The sequence below is a fragment of the Hesperophylax consimilis genome, chromosome 11 (assembly GCF_061612785.1).
Source record: "Hesperophylax consimilis isolate HC1 chromosome 11, BYU_Hcon_1.0, whole genome shotgun sequence".
In the NCBI taxonomy this organism is placed as follows: Eukaryota; Metazoa; Arthropoda; class Insecta; order Trichoptera; family Limnephilidae; genus Hesperophylax; species Hesperophylax consimilis.
In genome coordinates this window covers 7516706-7538831 of record NC_142846.1, presented here as the reverse complement: position 1 = coordinate 7538831, position 22126 = coordinate 7516706, and the positions used below count along the sequence as shown (strand labels likewise).

At 33.3% G+C, this 22126-nt stretch overlaps 1 protein-coding gene across 1 annotated transcript in view; it reads left to right on the top strand.

Moving 5' to 3' along the window:
- The window catches only part of Obp93a (Odorant-binding protein 93a), a 32633-nt gene extending 29194 nt beyond the window's left edge, over nucleotides 1-3439 (top strand). The window contains exons 4-5 of the mRNA XM_089637004.1: nucleotides 2144-2356; nucleotides 3315-3439. Coding sequence (XP_089493130.1) covers nucleotides 2144-2356; nucleotides 3315-3410 — 309 coding nt within the window. The 3' untranslated portion in view covers nucleotides 3411-3439. The remainder of the gene's footprint in view (nucleotides 1-2143; nucleotides 2357-3314) is intronic.
- Nucleotides 3440-22126: the final 18687 nt, after the last annotated feature.

Genomic DNA, 22126 nt, shown 5'->3' with positions numbered 1-22126 from the left:
TAAGAATATTGGCTACTAGTTTTGTCTCATACCCGTTATTTACAGCAATTTGTTTAATTATAGATAATTCCTTGTTAAAATTGTTTTTGTTTAATGGTACGGTAATCAATCGATGTATCTTGGAGTGAAAATCTGAATGTTTGTGGGATATCGGGTGGTTAGATGAATTGTGAATGGTAGTATCAGTATATGTAGGTTTACGGTAGATATCGAAATCAATTTTATTGTTAATGATACTTAAAGTTAGGTCTAGAAAATTCAAGGTTGAGTTGGTACCTATTTCTAAAGTAAATTGAATTTGTTTATGGAAAGAATTTATTATTTTGAGAAATGAGTCTAATTGTCTTTCGATACCTGTCCAAATGCAAAGAACATCGTCAACGTAACGTCTCCACAGTAATATATTTTTTAAGAGAGGTGATTTGGAAGCAAAAATATTATTCTCTAGATTGTTCATGAAAATGTCGGCGATGAGAGGGCTCGTTGGAGACCCCATTGCTAATCCATCCTTCTGTTGATAAATAATGTTATTATATTGAAAATAATTTTGATTTAAACAAATATTAAACAGCCGCGACAAATCATTAGCAAGATCTTTAGTTAGGTGTGAATTATTCAGTAAATTTGATATTAGAGTTTTACTTTCAGTGATTGGAACATTAGGGAATAAATTAACTACATCGAATGATATTAATTTACAATTAGTGGGAAGAACCAGGTCCTTTAGTTCATCAATTAATGCTAATGAATTTTTGATGGTATATTTAGGGGAAAACACATTAGTGTCATTAAATACCTTTGTTATAAAATAAGCTATTTTAAAATTGGGGGAATTACAGCAGGAGACCACGGGTCTAATTGGGGTGGTTTCAATTTTATGGATTTTCAGAAATCCGTAAAGTTTTGGTACTTTCGGGTTTTTTGTTAGAAACTTTGTTTGGTGATATGAATCACCTTGATTTGGTGATATGAATCATCTTATAAACAAATAGCTTCAAATAAATTTCTTTTCAATAAATCTAATAATAATATGACCATTAATCACCAATTCCAGTGGCGTAGAGTACTTTATACAAATATCTTTTCTTCTTTAAGTGTAAAAAAATTCCCTCCAGAAATAAATCCCGCTTTTTATACTAATAATAACTTAGGTAAATACTTAATTAACACTAAAGATATTGATGATAAACTCAGCCACTCGGGCATATTATATTATAAACTTAATTGTAATGATTGTTCTGCTTTTTATATCGGAAAAACGGCCCGGAACGTAAACATAAGAATAAAAGAACACCTGAGGTGTTTAAATAATAATGCCTTTTCAGAATTCGCGAATCATCTACTAGAAACTAACCATTCATTTGATAAAACCTCTGGGACTACAATATTACATAAAAATGGAATTGGAATTAGGTTAAACAATTTAGAAGCCCTCGAAATTAAAAAAAGCCGTCAGTAATAAATCAAATATAATCAACAATCAAATCAATTTAACTAATAGTCCAATATTTAATTTATTCCGTTAACCTCTTATAAAACTGTTTCCTCCCTTCCCCCTCCCTTCCTACCCATCCTGTAATCAGTATACATCCTTTCTCGTTCTAGCACTAATAAGGTGTGTGCTCATTTCTATCTCTTTCACTCGTGTATTTTATTTCTATCTCTTTCACTCATTGTTTTATTTTTTCTATATATATGTGTCTGTATGAAAATAACTTTAGTTGATATAATAAGCCCTGATGAAGCTTGAGCTAAGCGAAACCTGGTTGGCTGTTAATATTAATTCAAAATAAAAGTGGTGTTTTACAAAGTGTATTTTTCATTTGATATAACAGTTTTTTTGATGATGAAATGTCAAATGGTCAAGTTAAAACAGAACTTTGCTCCACACAGTCAATTCTCAACTTATTTTCCTTTGATTTGCTACAATTTCGAAAGAAAACACTTTAAAAAATGATGAAATATCTGCCAATACTATGTGCCTATTCTAATTTCTGTACATTTAATTTTTTATTTACGATTTTTTTTTTGTTTTTTGACGGTTGAAAGGTCCCTGTTGAATGCCGAAGCTAAAACCGTTTCAGCTTTTGAACAAATTGTGATTAGCAGAAGAGAAACTGGGCCTAAGTTTTTTCGTTTTCAGTGTGATCTCATTGCCTGCATAATGAAGAAGAAAAATCACCTGCTTTCTAACAATATGGTCGATAAGGCAGCTTTTACAAAACACCTTAAACAAAGCTTGACTAAATTTTCCCCGGCTATGGAGACTTCAATGCAGAAATGCTTCGCAGAAGCAGAACATCCTAGATGCACCCCGAAGACAATCCTTTGGTGCGTGATAGATGCACTGATGAGGGTAATTATAACTATATCTTTGCTTTAGTTTCTCAAAACAGATTCCTAAAATGACAAAAAATATATGACCATTGTCGTCTCCAAGTTGAATAGATCTTAGATGAAGCATGTAGCATGGTCGATCGATAATGTTTGTAATTTCCTGAGCATGACTGAAAATCGCCAACGAACAACGTCTATGTGAGTCGTATAATTTAGAAGGAAGCAAACTGACTTTAGGTTATTTTTTCACTAGACCAAAAAAACCTTCAACTCGAATTAATTGGAAAAAAGTACTTAAATGTGTTGCTTTTTGTTTAGTATAATCATTTCTGGCTCATTTAAAGCAGAGGTCCCCAAACTTTTCGACCACTTGCCGATTTTTTCTGCCGGTTACATTTTATTTAAAGAAGAATACTAGCCGTTCTTTTCCCTCCCCACACTAGTAGTTCTGTGAAGAGTAAACATCGCGTCCATAAAAGTATGTTTCTAATTTTCTCTAATTTTATAAATAATAACCTAAATTTCCAAAGAAATCATAATTTTGTAAAGTAGGTACTTAAATTCCTAACTATTTATTAAAATACATTCCATATTTTTTTAATTTCAAATAAGAAATTAGGTACCTAGACAAAATTTCACCATCTAACTGACAATTTATTATCTTTTCAAACTTTCTTCAGGATTATTCCGATTTGAAAGCACGTAGTACGAACCACGATTACGAAAATTCTGGCAGGATGAAAAGGCCACCATCTTGAACCGGAACTGGAACGTAAAAAAACAATTTTTTGATGATGAATTGGCAAATGGTCAAGTTGAAACAGAACTTTGCTCCACACAGTCAAATCTGAACTTATTTTCCTTTGGTTTGCTACAATTTCGAAGAAAAACTCTTTAAAAAATGATGAAATATTTGCCAATACTATGTGCCTATTCTATTTTCTGTACATTAATAATGATTTATTTTTACTTTTAAGGAATGCCCTCCAGCCTTGTGGCTCAAAACAGAAGAATGCACAACTCTCAAAAAGTTCACTGTTGACTGCCCAAATACTAAACTAATTTTTGGATGACGTTTAGTTTCAAGCTAATCCAGTTACTAACAAAATGTTTATAAGAATGTTTAATAAAATCTATTAAAAAAATTCATTTAATTTTTTTAATGCATGTCTCACAAAAACTCACCATTGATCTTCCGTGCATTTTGTGTGAGTAGTGATGCGTCTCTCAACTGGCTCCAGGCAGTTTGGAGCAGTTGGGACTCTTGTGCGGTATTCACATTGTAATAAAAAATAAAAATCTGGCCCTTCACCTCCCGCTAATAAAAAACAGTAATTTAAAAAACCCTTCCCGTCTCTCCTACCTGTTACTTACTGTCTCTCCTACCTGTTAATACTTCATTAATAAATTATAATAATAAACAGATAAAAAGTAATAATATGAGTATAATAAAATCTAAGATAAAAAACATATAAGAATAAATAAAACTAAATGCAAATATAGAAATTAAAAGTAAGGTGAGAAAAAAAGAAATATAATATTTTGATGGAGATAGAACTGAAAGTTGAAATAAGAGTTGTGGGTATTCTACTATAAGAGCATAGGTTCAAAATTCGTGCCATGAAAAAAATTGGAAAGAAGGTGTGATAGAGTAAGTAATTTTTTTTATTTTTTATATATATATTATTCTTTTGAATAGTTTTATGAGTTTAAGGAGTCTTTGTAGAAAGCTCGTCCCTTTTCAAATAACCAATGTTTTACTCGGGCAGTAAGAAGGGAGTTAGAATTATACGACTTTATGTCGGTACTCAGTGCATTATATATTTTAGGAGCGATGAACCAGAATTGGCGTTGAGCGAATGAGGTATTTGTTTTGGGAACCAAGCAACCCAGGTTTGATGAAAAACGGGTGTGTACTTAGGGTTTCCAGATATCCGGTTTTGGACCGGACAGTACGGTTTTTTGAACGGCTGTCCGGTCTAGAAAATTTTGGAAAACCGGACAATAATGTCCGTTTTTTTTTAAATACGCGACATATATACCTCACGAGATAATTTACAGAGCAAAAACCGTGAGCATTGAGCAATTCTGGTGGGTGGTAGCAAGACTTGCTCAAATCTTTTGAAAATGGTACAACATGTGTGCATTGTTCCCGTCTCCAATGCCTTCGTAGAAAGAGTTTTTAATGTAAAGGGTAATGTATGGACTGATGAAAGAAATCGACTAGGTGTGAATACCCTAAAAAGCGAATTATGTGTTTTATTCAATTTATATGTCAATTGCACTGAATTTAAAGATACAATTTCAGGCAATACACGATTATTTAAAGCAGTAGCATCTAGTGCCAAATATGTTAAAAAGAGATTTTTGCTTACCAATAGTAATAATAAATATAAATTTTAATGTTTACTATGTGTTTCATTGAATTCACCCTCAGAAATTTTCTCTGTTTGTTTTGGTCAAAATCGGTCAAAAAATTTGGCCAAAAATTGACCAGTCTGAAGATGGCTTTAACGAACTGAAACCGGTTACGGTCAATAAAATTAAAGTGGAAAATTTATTATAATATATTAAAATCAAATGGGTTTATGATTATCAAAGGACCCTTTAATTTTCGACAAATTGTACCAAAAAAAATCAAAGGGGGGACCATTTTAAGTTCAACAGCTCGGCTGTGGAACGAACTGCCGGCCTCTGTGTTTCCTCCCTCCTACAACATGGGACTCTTCAAGACCCATGTTCACTCCTTCCTCTCCACAAAAAGACCCTCCACACAGCATCCCCAAAGATGACATAGGCCCTGAGGGAAATTATTTTCTTCAGGGCCTCCTGTGTGGAGTAAATATAAAAAAAAAAAAAAAAAAATCTGGCAGCCCTATGTGTACTGGATGTGGTGGAGCCACTAGTAGGTTATTTTTCCGTATTTAACATAAGCTTATCTTAGTAAATAACTGTCGAATATCTAAGACCCTGTTTTGAGAGATGAGTTTGGGTAGGTTGGCATTTAAATATAATTCTAAAGATAAGTTTTTGAACTTTAATAATTGGATTGATAATGGATTCAGCACAACCACCCCATCCTACTATACAAGAAAAGGGCGAAATAAACGCTTTTTAGAGTCTGTCCGCGTTGCTGTGGTTCAGTCTGAGAGAAAAAATAGCACGTGTTGCTTTTACGTCCAACTGATGGTGGTGTTTAAAAAAACATGTTTTTAAACTATGTATATAATATGAAAACACGCGTATTCGAATGCAACTTTGTGTCAAAATTTCAAAGCAATCGAACATTTTTATTTATATACTAACTGTACCCCGCCACGCGTTGCTGCAGCTCAGTCTGTCTGTGCTGATAGAGAAACAATAGCGCGTGATGCTTTGATGTCCAATAGATTGCGCTGTTTTTCAGAAAGGCATTTTTGTCCAACAGATTTATTTAAATCTCGACAACAGCGCCACATATCGGGTCCAAAACTATCCTATATTTCTATAACCAACCATACACATTCAAAAAATTCCATTGAAATCGGTTGGGTGATTTTGGAGATAAGGGTGTACAAACACAGTGACACGTGATTTTTATATATGATAAAAAACACACGCGTATTCGAATGCAACGTTGTGTCAACATTTCATAGCAATCGGTGAAGTAAGTACTTTCGGAGATTTAGGATTTTGATCAAGCAAACATAAAAATTGTTCTTTACAGATTTGTAAACGCCCAATAAGGAAGTTGAGTCCATTTTATTTATTTTTTTTATCAATGTTCGCATTCAAACATAAATACTGTTTTTTTTTTTTTTTAAGTTTGTTTTCATAGTTAAATTAATTCTCAAAGTTAAAATTTTATTAAGCCCGCCAAAACGATCAGAATCCGAGCGGTAAGAGGCGGGGTGTGGGTGTGACGTCATTCGAACTGTGAAAACCACGTCGCTTAAGCATTTTATATGGAAAAAATTTTAATTCTTCAACAAGGAATTCCAGTAATTTTTTTACCAATGTTAACCGTCTATTAGAATTGATGTTATTAAAAAAAAAGAAAATTGATTAAGATTTCATAGTTAAATTAATATTTTAAGTTGGAATATTTGCTTTTCCCGCCCGGTACGGTACTTATACGGTATTGCCGTCGCTATTTGTTGACGTGCAGCGCGCGAATTCAGGACCACCGCGCAGAAAAGTAAAGACCAAAAGTAAAATAACGGTTTACAGCCCAGTTCACTGTGAGACCTTTCTGGGCGGCCGGCGGCCTGAAGTGTATCACATGTTATGTGACATGTATAATAATAAAAACTTCTAAGTTATGCAATAAACAACATATTATTATATAGCACTATACGAATATGTATCTTTAGAAATCCATTTCATATAATAATAACAACAAATACGTACATATATTTGACAAACCCAAACAAACATTTGGCCTATACACCTCTCTCATCTAAACCGACCATCTCTCATGTAATAGAAAGAGATGCACCATAGGTGATCCGTTGTACGTACAAGTCACGACACATGTGACGTCAGAATTCTTTCGACCAATCGTGGAGCGTATACAGTCTATTGCTATTGAATGCTTTTTCAAGAACGTTTAACTAATTCTAAGAATAATAATATAGAAATATATTTATATATTTAGAATCGATATTTTTTGATCTACATGAACATATTTTTTATAAGTCAAAATATTTTTCACTCATCTTCCTTATTGGGGTTTTACAAGGAAATTGACATTTTGTTACAGCAGGTTAGTGTAACAGTGTAACAGGACATATATAATATTGTGTAGTGAACAAAGCATAATTATTTTGAAATTCATACAAATCATAGATTTAAATAAACAAAGCAATCATGAATATGTGTTTTAAGAACAAATAAGACTAAAAATAGAACGTAGGTAAGGAATGGACTATTATAAGAAACAAGATTTAAAAAAACACAACCACGTGCCTAATTTTTCCCCCGGTTACATTTTATTTAAAGAAGAATACTGGACGTTCTTTTCCCCTCCCAACACCAATAGTTCTGTGAATAGTAAACATCGCGTCCATAAAAGTGTGTTTCTAATTTCCTCTAATTTTATAATCATAACCGAAAATTCCAATGAAATCATAAGATTTAAGTAGGCACTTAAATTCCTACCCATTTATTTACATACATATTTTGTTAAATACACAGATCTTATTATATTGTCAATAAACAAAGCAATCATAAATGTGTGTTTTAAAAACAAATAGGACTAAAAAGAGAATGTGATGTACTCTTAGGTAAGGAATAGACTATTATAAGAAGCAAGATTTTTAAAAAGACGAGAAATAATTAAAATTATTAATTTTTGAATAACTTAATGAGTTAAACCTCAAATTGTAATATTTAATTATTGATGACATTATTAGCGAAAATAAACATAAGATTGAAACAGAAAAATCAGATCACAATGTATGAGCCCCGGCAAGGCAAGTGTCCTGGGTTCGAGTCCTAGATGTAACCGTATTTTTTTTTCATTTTTTTGTTTAGGAATCGCTAATACTGTCTTCAATAATTAAAGAAACAACAAAAGTTAATAACTAGCAAATTGGTCTGAAGTTAATTGCCTTTTGAAATCCTCAAAATTGTCAACATCAAATAGATATATCAATAAGTTCACAGTATTTGGTTGCAATGTGATGTATTCTTGGAATTATTTACATTCTCTTTTGATATTTTTCTTTTAGTGTTATAATTATATTTTAATTTTTAATTTTTAATCTTTATTTTTATTTTAAATTTATCTTTATTTTAATGTTGTTTTTCTTTTATTTTTAAATGTATAAATTCTTAAATTATAAAATGGGGGCCTCAGCACGGGTAAACAACCCAGTGAGGCCAACATTACTGAATTGAAATATGAAATATTGTAAAAAAAAATGTATCAACAATAAAAAAAAAAATTAAAAAAAATTGCTGAATAAATTTTTTAGTTTTTTTTTTGTTTTTTATTTTTTATTATATTTATTATATAAGTAAATTTTTGTTTATTTGTTACAATATATGATCAAATATTTCAAGACCCCTCTTCCATAGAAGCATTAGCTTGTGGCTGGAAGAGGAGTGTACATTGTTTTATTACAATAAGTAAGTAATTAAAAATAAAATGATTTTATACTTATTTGAAGTGAGTTATTCTTAAGATTAATTCAATTGGAAACATTTTTATTTTTTGTAAGTTTGTCTTTAAAATATTTTTTCACAGTGTTTATTATTTGGATGTTATCATTAATGTTTCTAATTTCTTCAGGTAGTCGATTGAAAAAAATTCTTGCCCGGTAAGTGTAATAATTTTGTGCAAAGGAAGTGTTTAATTTTGGGCATGGAAAAATATATTTAAGTCGAGTACGGTTTTCAGTTAGAGTAGTTAGTATTGAGGTTATCGTTACATCAAAAAATGGCTTTCCTTCTAGTCTGCCTGGCGATAGATCGAATGTCCATGACATCGTAAATGAAGTACCATCTTCCGTCGCGGAACCATTCGTTATGTCGGGGAGATGCCTTCACTTAAATCAAATATTACTATGACGAAATATTGGTGTATGTTCTGTATTGCACATATAATATATATGTCATTACCTCTACTGGGAAGTGAAGCTGTATAAGCAGAAGCCAGGAGCTATCGGAGAATATCGTGGCTGCAAAGGGGAATGCGAAGACAACTGAAGCCGGACCTAACTTATTCTTATTATTCTTCCAAGCTAAAACCAGAGGGGTGTTCACGGGACTCCCAAACTCCTGACATTGCCGACTGCAAACCACTTTGGAATACGTTTATGTTTGAGGTTAGTGGAGCGGACTTCTAACTTTCAGGAAGCTGGCAGAGCTCAACTCATCATTGATTTGGGGGAGGTTGACGCGACCTAAACCTCGCGCCAACCACGTGCCTCAAATAGTTTCTGGCATCAGGCTATCATGCCCATCGAACCGGAGCAGCTCCTCGTATCTAACGGTATAGGATGAATCTTCATCAATCATCAACATCACTATCATGATCATAATTATTTAACATTAAGGACCTACATTTAAAAACTCAAAGGAATCCTACCTCACCACCCTCCGCCAGGAGACAAAACATGTCGTTATTTCACCTGTCGCTGAGCGATATTCAATTAATTTCTGGAGGAGTGGGGTAGGACTATCTTATATGAGACAGGTAGGATTGGAGACGACATCTATATTAAACATGTTTTGTCTCTAGCCATCCCTAAAAATACCTACACATAGAAATAACTTATAAAATTAACTAACTGTAGTTAAATTAGTAACCTAGAATCGGTTCGTCTTGTATTGAATTTATTTAAGTGAACTCCATGTACTTCTATGTAATTGTCCCATTGTATTATCCCTTCATCGACTGCAGTAGGTAACGAGACACGTATTGGCGAACAAACAAGGTAGGGAAAGGGTAGCTTAATTCAAGGTAATAAGTCATTGGAGCCTTAAAAAACTAAAGTTACCACAACCACAAACTAAATCCTTCAATGAACTAACCAATGTCGAAACCAAAAAATACACAACGTGACAGATTAATTCGGTACTATCGAAGGGTTGATGTACCGCGAGAAGCGTTTACCGTAGATCGGCTAAACGCGTAATCGGGCCAACAGAAGAGAACAATTAGCTATAGACGGAATACTACAAATGGCGGGCGTGACCAGGAGATATGGATACCTCGAAAACCATAGAGAGACGGATTATCACAAACGCTTTACTGAAGTCAGTAAATATGGAGTCAGTTTGATGTGATGTATTCAGAGCGTTAACGATATCACTAGCGTACAATATTAAATTCGAAAGAGGTGTTCGTCCTTTAATAAATCCACGTTGAAGGGGTGAGATTACCTCTCTAATTTGGAATACCAACTTATCTAGTATTAGACTTTCAAAAATTTTGGCTAAAGTAGACATTATGCATATTGGCCTATAAATTGTCACTTCGAATTTATTTCGTATTATTATTTTTAAATAGCATTCAAATGACCTGATTTCCAAAGGTCTGGAAACACACCTGATGAAAGAGACTTCATAAATAACTTATGTATGGGATTTGACAAAGTATGCATACAATTAACCAAGAATCTAGAAATGAATGAATCTGGAAATTAGGTCATTTGACGTTAAGTTACTGTACAGTAAGATATATTAAGAGTTATCATTAAAAGTTATTATTAATAGTGAATTATTTTTGGGGTATTAGGTACGCCGTGTTACGCTACCTCTTACTTTAGCCAACATCTGCCCTGATGATGGACACTGTAATGCTGCCCGAAACATTGGCTAAAGTATGGAGTAGCGCAACACGGCATAATACCCCAAAAATAAATCACCATTATACTTTTGGCCCTGAAAATCTAAAATCATTTGCAAAGTCATTATTGTTTTATTTCGTTAATATATTTGATATCTAATAAATTACCGGATATAACAGTGATTGATGTTAATTAAAGTAAATATTTTCAAACATTCAAAACATTTTTTTTCAGTAAGTATATCTTACATAAAGCATTTATATAAATCATAAAAAATGATTGCATTTCATTCGGTAACGATTATTAAATTTTCATCGAAGTAATTGAATTTGCAAACATGAAATAACATTTTCCTTCCGGTTTATTTTGAATAGTGTAATAAATACTAGATCGTTAAATATAACGAAATTAATAAATTTTCGATATAAAATATTGTTATATTTTCATTGAATCCAATTTCGGTTGTACACTCAAACTGCTGACATGTTGGCTAAACTTCCAGTGATTTTGGGAGTTTTTGTTGCGGTAAGAATAATTATTACGTACATTAGGCGTTACGTCCGTCTATATGCGCATTACCCCTGTGAATTGTGGTCGAGGGGTAAGGCTTTAATATAATAATATGTAGTTTATTTGCGGCATACGCCAGGGTGGAATATACAGGATTTTCCAATAAGAGGTGTTATTTTGAATTGCCCGCTATTTCGGTAGATGTTACTTTTGAAGCTGTCATTTTTTGACATTTGACAAGTAGAAACTACGCCGTTAATAAAAATGGAACGATACACGCTTCAACAACGCACTGAAATTATTAAAATTGACTTGAGTGAATCAAATGCAAATCATCTTGACTGATGAGGCCCTTCGTCAACAAGCAAAATTGTCGCATCTGGGGCTCGGAAAACTCAAGAGTTTTTTTTTTTTAAATTAAATTTTTTTTTTTTCATAAGAAGCAATTACTTTGTGGTAAGACATTATATATATATAGATATTTTCCTTGTGATTTGAACGACACAGTCAATTAAAACACAATTGAGTTTCCCTGTAAGGAAAGAAGAGGTTTATTTTGTTAATCTCACAAGATTTACATAAAGAAAAGCATTCAGTAACAAAACATTACCTGTAAGGAAAGAAACAACATATAATGTTATTAATTGTTATGTCAATTCCTTAATCACAATCACGAGAGCAATTATCAATTATTGAAATTATTCCCATCAATCTGCCTTGTCACAACCCATAGATTATTTTTACTATGGATTACGAAATATCGAGTCGACTGTGTAGGTACTGTGGCGCACAACCAGCCAGTGACAGTCCACGACACACACAGCCACAATGACGAGACAAGCTCGGCATTGCCTTGAATTAAAAAAATTATATTTTTCGTTACATATTTTTTAGTTATTGTTTAAAATCCTCTCTATCCTCAATGTGTGACTGTTTGGTGCGGTTTATGGTCCGGCGGAGTCATTGGACCTTACTTTTTTGAAAATGAGGCTGGAGCAACAGTTACGGTGAATGGATTGCGCTATCGAGAGATGATTAATATTTTTTTATGGCCGGAATTGGATGGTATTGATCTGGACAACGTTTACTTTCAACAAGACGGCGCTACGTACCACACAAGCAACGAAACCATTGATCTTTTACGATTGAATATCAAAATAACACCTCTTATTGGAAAACCCTGTACTATACATAGTATCGCCCTGGTGTAAGACCACCATTCAGAATTTCGAATGGTGGTCTTACACCAGGTTGTCGATTCGTTACTTGAAATGGCTTTGGCCGCGTTTGGTGACCAGATCTGAATAGCCAGGTACTTCCCCACTTTCCTCTTTCCCATCTCCTTCCCTTCTTCACTACATTCAGCCTCACAAAATAACCCAAATAGGGATGCCATAGTCTCGGCTCCAATACGATGACTCTTATAAGATTTCACATTTTTTTAAATGTAGATCCGAAACCGTGTTGCTAACGCCAATCCTCTAAGAGTGGGTATTACAGCATAATTGAAAATTGTTTTCCGCGTTTAGTTTTGATGTAATTTCAATGACCGGATTTCAAGAACTATTGACCTTAGCCCCGTCATCTTTATTAATATTAGTAGGATTTTTGTGATGTTCAATTACCTCCGTAATTGGGCGTGGTCTATACGTTTTGGGTCTTCCCAGAACTTCAGAAAAACCTCTAAAATAATGGCTGGTTTTAATTAAATGCTTGGCAATCGATTACATATTTGTATAAACACCTAGAAGTTATTGGATAGTTTTAATACAATATTTCTAATCTAAAAATGTTGAGTTCTTGGTTTTGTCACAGAGGAAGAGTTTTGAAATAATTCTAGAGTCAAAATAGAGTTTGGAATAGATTTGCATTTTGTTTCCACAACATGTCATCGAAGATACTTCTCATAAATCTCTATTTTCAAATTTAAAACAACTCAATTACTGTTGGACTTAATGCTAAATCAGATGTGAACGCATGATAATAATTCTGCCTGCTCTTTAAATAATATTAATGTATTTGAAATTTGAGATAGAGATCTAGATATGAAGTTGAGATTTGGGATAGATTTGAGATAACGTACTAATATCCCATGAGGACATGTAATCAGGAATATTTCAGTAAAAAACAGGAAAGAATGTGCAAATGTGATTGAACACAAATATGGATAACATTCCAACCTTTCTGCCCAACCCTATCAAACATCATCAATTGATAGTTAATATTCTGTGTAAGACTTTTCTTAATAAGCCAATGGCGATAAAAAGGAATAATGACGTTGTTCACATAAGTTATTTTTAACAGTGAATTTAGAATAATTCAAAGAAATAATTATTATCACCTAATTAATTTCCCTTATTTCAGGTTTCCCTTGCACAAGCTCAAAATTGCAAGGTGGTTCCTAAGACGGTGAGTGCTTTAAACAAGTGTGCTTTATAATTTTTGTTATCCTTGACTCACAAGTTCTGAGTATTGAAATCTGAAAGTACGGTGATACGTTGTCATGGATTTGATTTTAAAAATTAAATTTACTCCAAATGAAGCCATCGATTTAGAAAAAAAACTTGACACATTTTAGAAGCGAGGGAAGTTTAAAGTATTTTTTTTGTATCTAACGTTAAAATATTCAATAGGAACCTTAACCTGTAAAAAGAGTAGGTACCGATTAGATTATAGAAGGCGCTTTTCCAATGATCTGAAGTAGCAGAGGTCTTGAAGATTTATGAAACAATAAAACATACGATGGTAATCTATAAAAGCGGTTAGCTCACCTTTCCGCACGCATCGTTAGGCAAGAGGCTTTAATTTTCTTACTTTATAACCAATTTATATTTAAAAACTTTAAAACTTTATGATTATATTTTCAGGAAACAATATGCTGTACAAATATACCACAGTATTCAACAGACGTAGAGAATGGAGAGTGCTACGATCGATATAAAACAGGAAATGAACCTGGTCAACTTCCAGTAAGTACAAGTATATGACACCCCGAAACTGTATAATGACCATACGAGAGTACTCATTATTATTTTTTTTAAATACTTTGTTAATCATTTTATTTAGATTGTTTAATATTTTTTTGTACAGGTCTCCGGAAGTTGACTCCGAGCATATCTTATTTGTCATTTAGAATTTCAGAACTTTAAATGAATTTGATCAACTCATCAAATTTTAATGTTGATTTTCGAGTTCTATGAAGGTTCTATTCAAGCTGTGTTATTATATCATTATTGGCCAGTTCTTTCACAAAACTCAAATAATAACAGAATTTGAATAGAACCTTCAAAAAATTGAAAATCAACTTTGAAATTTAATGAATTGTTCAAATTCTATGAACGTATCAAAAGGTCACTGCGAACATTGCGTTACTATTTTATTATGCACGTTTCATGTCCTTAGTACGTGTGTCAACACTCACCACAATGGTGTGTATAATGAAGTTTATTCGTTTTTTCCAGTGTCTTGTAACTACCTGCCTAATGAAGAAGAAAAACCACATATTTTCTGACAATAAGATTGATAAGGAAGCCTTCACAAAATACATCCAACAAAACTTAACAGATTTTTCTCTTACTTTAAAGACGTCTCTGCAGAAATGCTATATGGAAACCGAAAATTCGAAGTGTACGCCGTTTGAATTCTCATCGTGCTTTTTTAATTCATTTATGAGGGTAATTGTTGTATATTTAATTTTTTAATACTGGTAGAAGTATGTCTACTAAAACTAGGTTAGGCAGAGAAATAATATTCTCACTAAACTTCTTTCTTCATTCATTCGCTCTACATGCCCAAACCATATAAGCGTCTCTTTATTGATCTTACTCATTACGCTTACATCAGCCCTGCATTCTTCGTGGATCTCCAAATTTCTCACACGATCGTTCATGGTTATACCACACATACGTCGCAGGGATCACATTTCTACAGCATTCAGTCAACTTTCATACTTCCTCTGCCAGTTCCATGCCTCACTGTCATACACCAGTGTAGATACCAGTACTCCATTGTGGAAAATTTGTTGTCGTTCAGTACAACATTAATGGAGTTTCCTGCATTTACTCTTCTTTCAATATCTGTATCAGCTTTCCCATCTCTAGTAAATATACTTCCTAAATATACACAACTCATCCAAATCTATTATGGCTTTGAAAAACACGTCCTATACAAAAATATTATTTCTTGCCCACAATTCCTTTTTTTTATTTGGTACAATATTTTTTACATTTCAAAGTTTTCCAGTAATGTTGGCCTCACTGGGTGGCTTGCCCGTGCTGAGGCATTACTTGCAGATCTTTTCATAATTCATGACTCCCAGATATTTTCACAATTCATTACTCGCATAACTTTTCACAATTCATTACTAGCAGATCTTTTCATAATTCATTGCTGGCAGATCTTTTCACAATTCATTACTCGCAGATCTTTGCTGTGGCTTCCCCGTGCTGAGGTATTACTTGCAGATCTTTTCATAATTCATGACTCCCAGATATTTTCACAATTCATTACTCGCATAACTTTTCACAATTCATTACTAGCAGATCTTTTCATAATTCATTGCTGGCAGATCTTTTCACAAATCATTACTCGCAGATCTTTTCACAATTCATTACTAGCAGATCTTTTCATAATTCATTACTCGCTGGTCGATTGTAGTAACCGGAATGCACCAGGTGGATGTCCATCTTACTCTACAATACTACTGGGTTCACTTACGTTCATTGATAATCCACCAGCCAAAACTACTTTTCTTTCGATTGGTACACTACAAACACACAATATATGAAAAAAGTGACAAGTCTATAAATCCACTTATTTAATCCAATTTCTGAGCATTAATCATAACATTTATTTTTTCTTTTAAGGAATGCCCTTCAGCCTTGTGGCTCAAAACTGAAGAATGCACAACTCTCAAAAAGTTTTTGGTTGATTGTCCAAATACTGATATTATTTCTTTAGGATTAAGTAAAGTTTCAACCTAATCCAGTTATTTGAAAAATAAAACAAATGTTCAATGAAATATATAAAGCGTTATATTATTTTTATTATGTAAATCAAACTTAATATTGTTGGTTAAATATTTTTAGTTTTTATTATTGTGACAGCTGTTCAAGGCCATTTTAAAACTGCGGTTAGGCCACACTTAGACGACTTATTATGATGATTTTATTAAAATTCAATTTTTATGATGTCTAAAATGATTTACTACCGGTTAAATCGATTTATTGAGAAGGTATTTGTGACAAAAGCTTTTCTACTGTGGGGTATTTTGAAATCTCTTTTCCCCACATTAAATGGTACGTCATTAAATTATATTTGTATGATTAAACGCATTTATTTAAATGCGTTATATTGTTTATGTCCTGCGAACATACTGAAAAGTGGGGATCAAATAATTTTCCTTACTTTGTTCATTAATGTTACATTACGATAATTCCTTCGTTTATTGATTTCTAATTGTTCAAGTAAATTAAATTAAGACCCTTTCTTTCTATTTATAATGGTTTTATGGTCTCGTTGTTGTCAAGCGGAACATGATTATTCATTAAGAGATGTTCTGCGATTTTTCGAATCTAGTGGAGAAAGCCCTTCCCGTCTGTCAGATAGTGTGTTAGTTAGTTGAAAAATAAATAAACCATGAAAAAATCGTAATAAAACTAATAAATATTCCAATAAACCGTAGAGTTCCTTAAGGAAGTGTTCAAGGACCATTACTATTTCACATCTCCAAAAATAAAATTTCTGCTCTTTCCATCAAAGGAAAATAGTAAACTTTGTTGATAATACTGAAATAATATTTCCTAAAAATTACTGGTACGATACTTTCAAAGAAGATGTACGCAGAAAACTTACTGATATAAAATACTGTTAATTTATTAAAAATCTGGTCAAATTATTCGTTTTCCTGTAAACGGGACTGCAAAGAACAAATGAGTTGAGAGAGTTGCTAACAAAGTGTAAGTTAAAAGCGAGTGTTTTATGAGGACTTTAGAACACGTGTTCATACAAATATTGATATTTACTAGGAAAAAAACACATCTTCTCGATATATTCTGAATGACTAAAATTTTATCAGGAAATTGGCAAACTTTTCAAGCAGGATAATTTTTTTTCATGGATTTGTACAAAAATGTTAAAAACCAATTAACTTTCGTCGCATGGCAATAAAAAACAGAAGAAAGATTTTATGTGAGTTCCAACTGCTCTCATCCATATGGCATCCGCAATTGGGGCGAGTTTTGAGGCTGAAGGTAGTGAGTCTGGGTTTCATGTAAGAATTTTTATTTGTCAATAAAGATTATCATGCGATATGCCACTCCCGGCTAAAAATACTTATCGTATACTTCAGTGGCTGCTGAAAAAAGTTTTGGGTTATCTTACTTCGCGGAACACGATTTGGCAGACACTGGCATACTAAAATATGCTACATAAAACAATCATATAAAAGCCAAAAGGTTATTGTCAAGACCATCCTCAAAGCTCAGAAAAAGCGTCAACAAATGAAAATCTCAAATCTACGAAATGTCTACGCAAAAAATATTTACTGCTACATTTAAAAACAAAGATATCACGATTTCACAATACAGAGCTAACCAGTGTGAGAATGAGAACATACGTCCTTCACTCCTGGACACATCGATCCGCAGGGTCCTACCCACCTCACATAACTTTTTCCTTCCCAGAACGTTGTCTCCTTCCTTTCCATAAAAATACCAACCTAAGATGACATAGGCCATGAGGGATTATTTCCACAGGGCCTCCTTTGTGGAGCTAATGTAAAAAATTAATAGGTACTTTTACCTAAATTTAAAACTTTTGTTTCAAAGAACTATAAATACATCAAACAGCTCTATAATAATTATTCACTTCCACCAGTAATAGAGAAAATAGTTCATATAAACGATTGAAATAAAACGTTGCTAAAAGGAATTTGCGAGAAACTGCTGCGCGGCCTTTTTCATATAACAGTTAGTTTTGGATTTGGACCTTACCAAAAGTTTTTTTTTGAAGTGAAACTTCTTTACGCGCGTCATGCAATTTCGAGGACCGGAGTAAAACCGACTCATGACCGAAACGAAAATGCGGGTACCCCCACCACCGATTAAAGTTCATTTGATCTAGTCAAAGTTTTGAAGTAACATATAAATGCTTCTTAGCTCATCCCGACAACTGGCGTTGGTGGTGTAATGGTCAGCATAGTTGCCTTCCAAGCAGTTGATCCGAGTTCGATTCTCGGCCATCGCACATTATTTTTTTGTTTTTAACGCCTTTTTCATTCAATATCTTATTTTTTAGTAGGTCAGAACATTTTTTAAAAGAAAATAATATTGCAAAATAATAAAAACACTTATCTCACTGTGATAAAACATTACTCCGCTAGAGCGCGCTTTGCGTTATTGTGTTGGATTAAAATTATTATCTAATCCGTATATTATGATAATTGTATTACATTTATTTAATTAATTTATTTATTTTGATAATATGTAATAATTTACAGAAAAAAAAATTAAAACTATCTCCCTCTGATAAAATATCCGTTCGCTAGAGCGCACTACGCGATCTTGTGTGGGATTCTATTTCTGTACATTGTACATTATTTTTAAAAATATATTATATTTTGGGTGTGATGTAGGTAACATTATAAAACATAACAAGCTCTCATATTTTCAGAACCTACATAATATAATCAATTTATGCGGCTTTGCTTACAGTTGGTGCTCAGCGTGGTTGGCTTTCAATCAGTTAAGCGAGGTTCGATTCTCGGCTGTGGCATTTTTGAAGTGAAACCTTGTTGAGGTGGGGGAGCCGCTCACGAACGTTCTCTCTCTTCTCTTCTTTCCTCTCTCTCAGACACCAGCGAACTGCGCCACGCCAAGCATCAGCTGAAACTAGAAGTTTCACTTCTGTCTTGCGTAGGCTTGACACACCCACTTTTTTTAAATCAAAAGGTATACCTAGCAAATATATAGTACGGATGAGGGAACATTAAATAATAAAAAAATAATGACTTTAGACGCAAACATTAATTCCAACTTTGGCAATTATTTGTGATAACTATGAAAAAAGTCATTTTGCTCATATTTATATATCCACATTTAGTATAATGATATATAATAAAAATAATGAAAAAGCGTTTAAATTTTCCGATTAAAATGTTATTTTTTTATTGGCTAACTTCGTCCAGAATTATATTGTAAAAATGGAGTACCAAGCTAACCTTGCAAGGTTTGGGGATACGCTTTGACCTCTCCGACTGGTCTCTCGACAAACCGCTTTGCATATCGCAGTGGGAGGGATATATTCACACGTCCGTCACTCCTGGACACATTGACTCCTAGATTCCTTCACAACCCTCATATCTTGTACCTTTCCGGAACGTCCTCTCCTTCCTTTCCTTAAGAAAGACCCTCTACACAGTATCCATAAAGGTAACATAGGCCATGAGGAAAATTATTTAATTTAATAAATTCCTAATAAAGAAGATTAATGGTTTATTTTTAAATGTGATCAATAGCAAATTTATTCAGGGTTGCATATTACAAATGTGATCAATAGCAAAGGCTATTCAGGGTTGCGTGTTACAAATGTGATCAATGACAAGGCTATTCAGTGTTGCGTATTACAAATGTGATCAATAGCATGGTTATTCAGGGTTGCGTGTTACAAATGTGATCAATGGCAAGGCTATTCAGTGTTGCGTATTACAAATGTGATCAATAGCAAGGTTATTCAGGGTTGCGTGTTACAAATGTGATCAATAGTAAGGCTATTCAGGGTTGCGTATTACCAATGTGATCAATTGCAAGGCTATTCAGGGTTGCGTATTACAAATGTGATCAATAAGCTATTCAGGGTTGCGTATTACAAATGTGATCAATAAGCTATTCAGGGTTGCGTATTACAAATAAAAATCTTGGGATATGGAATTTTGTAGCATTAATGGTACTCGAAAAAGTGATCTATGGTGTCGATTTTCAAAAAATCATAATAGCTGGTCTGTCATGAGTTGGGATATCAGCACTCAAACGGATAACATAGACTTTGGGGATAACCTGTATAAATCAGCAATGGCTTAGCCATGGAAAAACCTCATTTATCTATTAATTTTTCGATAACCTTGGCCAATTTGTCCAAATTACATATTTTTCACTTGCAAACTTAAAATACATTTTCCTACCGGTGAACACAATTATGTTTTAAGTACATGGAAATCATTAAATATGATGATACTAACAAATGGATGATATAAATTCGCATTTAATATCCACAGTGCTCAATTTCAGTGGTGCATCCAAACTGCCGACATGTTGGCTAAACTTTCAGTGATTTTGGGATTTTTTGTTGCGGTGAGAAAAATAATTGGGCACTCGACATTATTCGAATATTGCAAGATCCTGCGCAGAAAATTAAGTTCGTTAGAGTAAGGTAACGGTCCGCATACTATTCTGACAGGGTTTTGCAGCACTCGGTTTTTGTCGATTTGTTTATCGATTCGTTACTTATTTTACATTGTGCATTATTACTCGTGAGGTTTTGAAAGGTTTCTAGAGTAAAGGATTTTTTTGTTTTGTCTGAGGATTTAACCTTCGTCCCCAGCGTCAATCAGTAGCCAAAATTCAATCGCGCTAACAACTGAGCAAAATCCAAATTGGGTAGGACCGACAATTATTTAGAATATTAACTGCTGTAATTTCATTCAATTTAAAGAAGTGGGTTATTTTAAACTTAAAAGATTCAACTTCATTCATTTCTCCAAGAAAACAAAAGTAAAATTCAAAGGGAAAATTCTAAAAATTATGAAAATGCATTCTGGTTACTTATAGAGTTTAGGTATCCTGTGCAAGATTTTTCTTAATAAACCACCATTATCATATTGTGTACGCATACGATTTTCTGTCAGTTATACACAGTTGTTGCATAAAAGATTTTCGACAGTGGACTGTTTAGTATAATTCAATAAAAAACAAAACGAAATTATCATTTATTTTTTTGTCTGTTTCAGGTTTCGCTTGGACAAGCACCAGATTGTAAGATGGTTCCCAGCAATGTGAGGGCTTAAGAATTGTTTTTTTATTATTATTATTTATTTATTGTACGACAGACAGGTAAGTCCAATTATGGTACAATTTTATTATAACTAACAATACATGTACATAATTTTTTTTAAACATGGTATAGTGATATTAAACACATCTTTATCCGCTGGTAGGGCATTTAGCAAGGTCATACCTCTTGTCATGCTATGTTGGGCAATGACATCTGTCCGACCCTGCGGTATACAGAATAGGTCGCGGCTACGATTTCGACAGTATTTATCAGGAACGAATAAGTCACAGCATGAAAGGAGATATGGACAATTGACAAGGTTTTTTACTAACTTTGATTCAAATACCACGAGTCCGGCATTACGCCTTGTCTCCAGGCTTTGGTAATTTGTCTCCTTTAGCAGTTCTACGTGATGCATGAATTTCGGATATATTCCGTATGATCGCATGTAAACATACCTTAGGATTTTTTTTTAAATTTGTTCAATCAAATTTGTGTATTTATGTTGATAAGGTATCCAGACAGTACTGGCGTACTCCAGCTTGCTTCTGACCACTCCGTTGAACATGGCGGTCATTGCTTTTATGTTATTGAATTGTTTCCAAGTTCCAATTACAAAACCAAGAGTTTTGGAGCAAGCCGAGGTAAGCTGCATTATGTGATTTGAAAATGTCAGCTTGGGATCAAAAATCACCCCAAGGTCCTTGATGATGTTAACGCGTGTAAGTACTTCACCATTCATTCTATACTGGCAGAATAGCGGATTTTGTGAACGACTATAAGTCATAAAAACGCATTTTTTAATATTGAAGTTAAGTGATGACATTAATTGTATTGATTCGTTATCTCGCAAATTTATCAGCCGACAAAGCAGTAGATCGATTCTATTTAAAAATAAACAATGTAATTGATAACCTTATTCCAGTATTGGCACGACGAAATGACAAATTCCCCAA